This window comes from Nannospalax galili, unplaced genomic scaffold (genome assembly GCF_000622305.1).
Source record: "Nannospalax galili isolate Female #2095 unplaced genomic scaffold, S.galili_v1.0 scaffold772, whole genome shotgun sequence".
In the NCBI taxonomy this organism is placed as follows: Eukaryota; Metazoa; Chordata; class Mammalia; order Rodentia; family Spalacidae; genus Nannospalax; species Nannospalax galili.
The window spans coordinates 2,513,987-2,520,404 of record NW_008332097.1 but is presented as its reverse complement, the minus strand read 5'-3'; the positions used below and the strand labels follow the sequence as shown (position 1 = coordinate 2,520,404).

The 6,418-nt window shown below is 45.6% G+C and overlaps 1 protein-coding gene across 19 annotated transcripts in view; it reads right to left on the bottom strand.

The window, feature by feature from the left end:
• The window catches only part of Apbb2 (amyloid beta precursor protein binding family B member 2), a 364,818-nt gene that overhangs the window by 10,477 nt on the left and 347,923 nt on the right, over positions 1–6,418 (bottom strand). For 16 of the 19 annotated variants that reach the window (XM_029560692.1, XM_008827233.3, XM_017796659.2 and 13 more), the window contains 3 exons: positions 6,309–6,392; positions 4,160–4,275; positions 2,483–2,662 (listed from right to left, as the gene is read on the bottom strand). In XM_029560692.1, coding sequence (XP_029416552.1) covers positions 2,483–2,662; positions 4,160–4,275; positions 6,309–6,392 — 380 coding nt within the window. The remainder of the gene's footprint in view (positions 1–2,482; positions 2,663–4,159; positions 4,276–6,308; positions 6,393–6,418) is intronic. The other 3 variants (XM_029560693.1, XM_029560694.1, XM_029560695.1) reach the window with 1 other exon arrangement.

The following is a 6,418-nucleotide window of genomic DNA, read 5'->3' as shown; positions in this document are numbered from 1 at the left end:
TATATATATATATAATTTATTTTTTATTTTATTTTGTCGGCTTGCTATTTTCCTGCTTCCACCTTGGCCTTTTGCTCTTCACCTCTTCCTTTTCCTCATTCGTAACATTTACGGCATGTAGAAACAGACCCCTCTCCTTTCCTTCCTGCAGCCCCTCCTATCTTTGGTTCCTAGCACCTTCTGGCTTATCTCAAATTCGAAGGTCTCTAAAAAGGAGGCTCGGTGCCCCTCTCTGTTCACCACTGTCACCATTTTCGGTAAGGCTGCACTGTACTATGTTGCTTCATGATAAGGATCCATTCTGAGGAACACGTTAGGAGATTTTATCCGTGTGGGTATCACAATGCACTAGCACAAACCTACTACATGAGGCTATGTGGTACAACCTGCTCCTCCTAGGCTGAGACCTGCATGATACTGTGCGGAGTTACTGAATGGGCATGTCTGTTATAGGTCAACATGTGTGTTCCTAAACATATCTAAATATGGCATGAAAGCTAGGAACTAGCCCACCTGGGCTGACGTGTGGAGCCTGCAGTACTGGCAGCTGTTGTGTGACTGAGTGGGACACTATGGGACCCATTACAGAAACGGTCAACAGTGCAGTTAAGTTCCACTCCAGAAACAATTTTCTCATCAATACATTATTGTCAGTTTACCTGACATTTTTTTTTTTTACTTTGTAAACACTATTTGTGAACACTTGATCATAAGCATCCCCAACTCAACTCTCCCTTCCATTCCCCGAGGAACCCCCAACTCCTTATCCCTTCCAGTAATACCCAACACATCTCCCTCTCTCCCCTGTGTCCTTTGTTTGATAAACACTATTTAAGAAAAAAAAACTTTTGGCTTTTTATAACAACACTTTGATTAAAACATAAATTGTACTGTAGGCAACAGGAAGTTTTCAACACCGTTATAATCTTATGAAACTACTGTCATATGTGTGGTCTGTCATTTGCATCAATGTTATTATGAGTCCCATGACGTACATGTATGTCTCTCCACCTCAATCCAGCTTTCGTGGCCTACTTCCCTTACTGTAAGAAAGTGTAAAGACTGTCCCTATCCTAAAATAATCAAGCTCACAGACTGGCCAGTGTTGTCTCTCAGACAACCCCTTGGCAGACTTGGTCAGTCACCTACGTTTGAAGCCTCCCTCCCTCTGTCCTCCAGTTCCTTCTTCATCTAGGGCAGCCTCGTTCTTCCATTTACAGTCCTTTCCACACTATCGTGGGACTTTTGGGTTGTGTGTCTTCCCTACTGTGCCTGAGCTCCCTGAGTCATATCTGGGCTCTTTGGGATCTGTGCAGCCCTAGATATACAGAAAAGGGGCCTCTTGCCTAGCCTCCTCTACCCCAGGTCAGGAAGTTCTCCACCAAGTCATTCAGACAGACCACTGCTCCCTTAGCCCTCCTCTGGCTCTCTCCTGCCATGATCTCCTTGTCTCTCTGGCCTGTACTAGCTGACCAGCCCTTGGGCTGATCACTCCACCTCAAGCTGTCCTTCAGACCTATTCTGCATAAGGAAAGATAACCAGAAAAACGGATTTTCTTCCTTTTTGCTGGAATTTAATTTTAAAACCTAAATCTGAGCTGGAAGTGGTGGCACACACATATAATCTCAGCACCTGGGAGGCTAAGTGGGAGGACTGCTGTTAGTTTGAGGCTAGACTGTGCTACACAGTGATTTCTAGGCCAGTCTAGGCTGGTGTGAGGCCCTATCTTAAAATATGATACCCCCTCCAAAAAAAGATAATCTGATCAATTCTTATTTAGCAATTTTGTTGGAGAGAGTCAGCCTCTGGCATGACATTGCCAGTCCTTTACGGCACTGGTGCTGACAACCGCACAGTTCCTTTGCTCTTATGAGAAGTCTTCTAGTGTATGCCGTGAGGTACCCAGAGTGCATCTGCTCAATGAATGATGAGGTACTTTTGTTTCAAAGTGAAGTACCCTGGCTTTGTGGCCCAGCAGCATGGGGCTGACCCTAGGCTATGCCACTTACTGAAGATGTGCCCAGTCTCTTTTCTCATAAATAAAACCAACAACTACCTGATAGGGTTGCTGTAGGGTTTAAGAGATTAAAAAAGTAAATAAAATATATAAGAACAATGCACTTCACAGCAATGATGGGAAATAAAAAGAAGCACTTGGTGTATTTTATTTTTGAAAATATAAAGTTGAAGGCAGACTTTAACAACTTATACCTGACCAATGTTTCTCAATCATATACTGAAATTAATTCAGGGTAATCCTCAGATCTTACTGGATTCTCTCCAGAGCGCTGGCCTCCTGAGATGCGCTCTGCTGGTCATCACTGATTCTGCCCACAGGAATGAGTGCCATAAAGTACAGCAGGGCTGTGGGAGTTAGACTTTATCCCTTGACATCAGAAATTCACCTCCAGTTTACTGCACACAGAACAAGCAGGGCAGAGGGGGCCTGAACAACTCATGGGGTGGGTTGGGATCACTCACCATGCAGGCAGCCTGGACGGCCTCTGACACATTGGCGGCATTAGGCTCGCACCAGAACACATGGCACTCAAAGTGCTGGTTCCCTGTGTCCATGATGAAGGCAAATGTATGGACATCCTTACCGACACCCATGAAGGACAAAAACCGCACTCGACACTCCACCAAGACTTCCTCTTCATTCTGCAAGAGACAGTATTCAGCACCCGTGCTGTCTCAGAAGCCAGACAGCTGTCACCTACGATGTCATACCTTAAGCACCTCACAGAATCCAGCTCACAGACCCTGGTAGGACCTGCATCTTTTTAGAAAGCCAAAATGTGTTATAAATGGCCAGAGGCTATCACTGCTGCAGGTGTCTCCTGGTCTCTGATCACACTGTGAATGACACTCCTGTCATGGATTGGGATGTGTATCCTGTTCTCTACCCACTCTCCCCCATGCCTGCTATTCACTGAGGGGAGGAACAATGTGAGACATACTTGTAATACTGCCAATACAGGACACCATTTGCCTAGGTAAACCTCAAGGGCTCAGGAGAAAAGGATTCACTATGTCTCTCATTATTTGTTTTCACTCTAGCAAAACAGCACACTGAATCGTTTTTAACACCATGTAAAAAAAAAAGTTGCCTAATCAAATGTGTCAAATCATCCCCTTCCCACTTCTACAAACTTGTATCCAAAGGAGACTGTATGAAGATGTGTGTGGAATTCATTTCAGAGCTGTAAGGACCACATCCATTGTAACAACCACAGGCAATTATTTAGTAAACACTAGTTAAAAATGTCAGCTTTCAATTCTAACATTCTGGCTTGTTAACTATTTATTCTGGAGGGAGAGGAGCATTTCACAGGCAGACTATGCTGGTCAGAAGGGAAGTTTGGAGGTGAGATGTTGGAGTTGGGGTTTGAGAGAGAGAATGATGGGTAGAGGGGTGGTGTGTGGAGACAGCAGCATGTCCAAGACGCTGCAGCAGGACAGGTCTGGGAACATGCTTCAGGAATGGAAGGAAACCCAGCATGGCCTACCAGAGAGGCAGTCAGGCTGGTGTGGATCCTATCCACCTCAAGGGGGTGATGGTGGTTTGAAGGTGATCCTTTGGTGGCAGAAGCCAGGACAGGCTTATGAGCTGAGGCTTCACACTGTTGAAAAGTGGGTTGGATAACTGCCTGGCTTCAAAGCCTGGTCCTGTACTTCTGTGTGGTCTTAGATAAGTGACTTTGCTCAACAACCAGCATGGGATAATTTGGGCTGAGGTTAATACTGGCCTGTCAGTACCTTCCCTTGAAGGTACAAATTACTGGGCTTCCCTAACAGAAGCAACTTTTGAACTCAACCCCAGGCAGCATGGCCAGGTCTCCACTGGGGCCCTAAGACAGAATGGCCAAGATCAAAACCCACAAATGAGCTATAGTTAGCATCGCATAATCACCATGAGCAAATATTTCAATCTCTTGAGCAAATGAGGAAGGTGGAATCAGAAGCACCGGGATAGAAGCTTTCAGGTCTTGAGGAAGGCACAACTGGACCTTGTATGAACATAGGTCATTCTAATGACAAGTCAGTACAACCCCCAAGAGGTCAAGTCTTGGCTTACTTTCCAAATCTTATGAAAGATCATTGTATCCCAACCGTCCCTGTAGCTCAGGCAAGCCAATATCCTCTGCACCACCTCACCTTTTCGCTGATGACTGTCACAGTGGCATCAGCCACGTTCATGTTCACTGATGGCCAATCCTCCTTGTTGGATGAGGTTGTAAGACTTTCTATGGCACTGTTCAGGGTATCCATGCCTACAGATGGAAAGGATAATTGAGAAAGTCGCTCTGGAATGCAGTCAGCGACCCAGTAACAGCTAACCTAGGTTGATCTTTCCTCATAGTTCCTGAAGACAAGATACCTTATCACTCATGTTTGCTAAAAAGAAGAGAAATGCCAGCCTTTACAACAGGTCCCGAGGTCTTCCAGGGATCGTGTGTGTGTCCTGTCTATGAGACCAGGGCACTCCAACTGAAACTCTGTTCCAAAGATATCCCAACACCACGAGTGTTGCTTTTGTGTATGCAGAGGGCCTGGGGAAGGAGATGCAACAGAAGCCAGCAACTACCAGAGTGCCAGCCTTCCTTCACACTTGATAAGGCCATGTCTGACAACCGCATTACATGAATAGTATGTGCTATTCAGTGGGCTTCCTTGGTAGGTGTTCCTATGGGCTATTTGGAAGGCTAGGGGTAGAAACAGCAACTTAAAAAAAATTACATTAATTTTTCTTCTTGGAGTGGGCATATTCCATAGCATGCTTGTGGATGTCAGAGGATAACTTTATAGAGTTGGTTCTCTTCGATACGGGGATTGAACTCAGGTTGTCAGCCTTGGCAGAAAGTATCTTTACACACAGAGTCATCTTGCCTGTCCATCACATGACCTTCAGTCATTCCAAATGTATAGCTCAATGGTTTTCAACAGACTCATAATGTAGTCGTCGTCAAATTGAGTTTAGACTATTTTCATAACCCCTGGGCCTTTCAGAGGGCCATTCTCTCCAGGCTCCCCACAGCCCTGCCCCAAAGCAACTCCTTACTCGCTTTTCCATTTTTAACATTAAGAATCACAGATTTAATCCTAGCACTTGGGAGGCAGAGGGCAGACTGGTCTGCATAGCGAGTTCCAGGACAGCTGAAGCTAAAGGGAGACCCAGTCTCAAAAAACCAAAAGCGATCACACAGAGGATTTTTTTTTTTTTTTGAGGGTGACTTCCTTCATTTAGTGCAATGTTTTTAAGGTTCACACAGGCTGTGGCATCTTTCAGTACTTTGTTTTGCCAAATAAAACTCCACGATCTGCAAGTATCATGTTTTATTCACCCATTTGTCAGATAAAGGGGCTCGGATCACGTATACCTCATCTTTTTATTTGTATGTGTATGCGTGTATTACCTGCATGTAGGTAAGTACACCTGCGTTATGCAATGCCTGTGGAGGACAGAAGAGGCTGTCGGATCCCCCGGAACTGGAGTTACAGACAGTTGTTCGCGGCCATGGGGGTGCTGGGATTTGAACCCGCGTCTTCTACAAGAACAGTGTTCTTAACCGCTGAGCCATCTCTCCAGCCCCCATGTATACCTTTTTAAACTGTTATGAATAATGCAACTATGAATATTTTTGCAGTTCTGGGGGACAGAGGTTTTTGTTTCTGGTTTATGCAAGGTGATGATGTTTAACTTTGTCAAGAGCTGCCCAGATTGCCTCCTAAAGCAGCTGCATCAGTTCACACTGCCTGGCAGTGCACAGGGCTCCAGTTTCTCCATAGCTTTTTCTTGGCAAGTAAATGGTACAGATCTCTCCTCTCTGTCAGCTTGGGTGGGCGGAGCAACTCAGTTCCTGCAACTTGGAACTGAATGCTGTAAGTACAACTTCTGGGTCATAGTTTGAAGGTGTGGGGCTCTATCAGTCCTTCTTCCCTGTCCCCAGTGGGTAAGACGTGAACTGCAGTGGGAGCCTGGCCCAGCTGGGAGCCCATTCATTGGAGAAGAGCAGAGCACCTCTGCAGTCTGACACTTCAACTCCAGACTGCTGGGTAAACAGGAAACACACATATGTCCTGTTTAAGTTCCCATATGTTTGGATCACATGTCAAGTCAGGTTAGCATGTCCTCTACTGCCCATCTGATCAGGATGGTTATGTGTTCAGGCTGGTAACAGCTTGAAGGCTTGATTCAAGACAAGGTGAGGCATGATACAGGAGACCTCACACCCTTGGGAGAACAAACACCCCTCTTGAGCTCTGGAACACTTGCAAAGTGGAAGAAAAGAAGTGTTTTACCTACCGACGGGTCTGTCCACAGGCAACATGCCCAGGTACTGCACGTGGAACTTCTGCACCAGCTCAGTCTTTGGTGTTGGAAAATCTACTACAGGGAACAAAAGCAATGTGTTT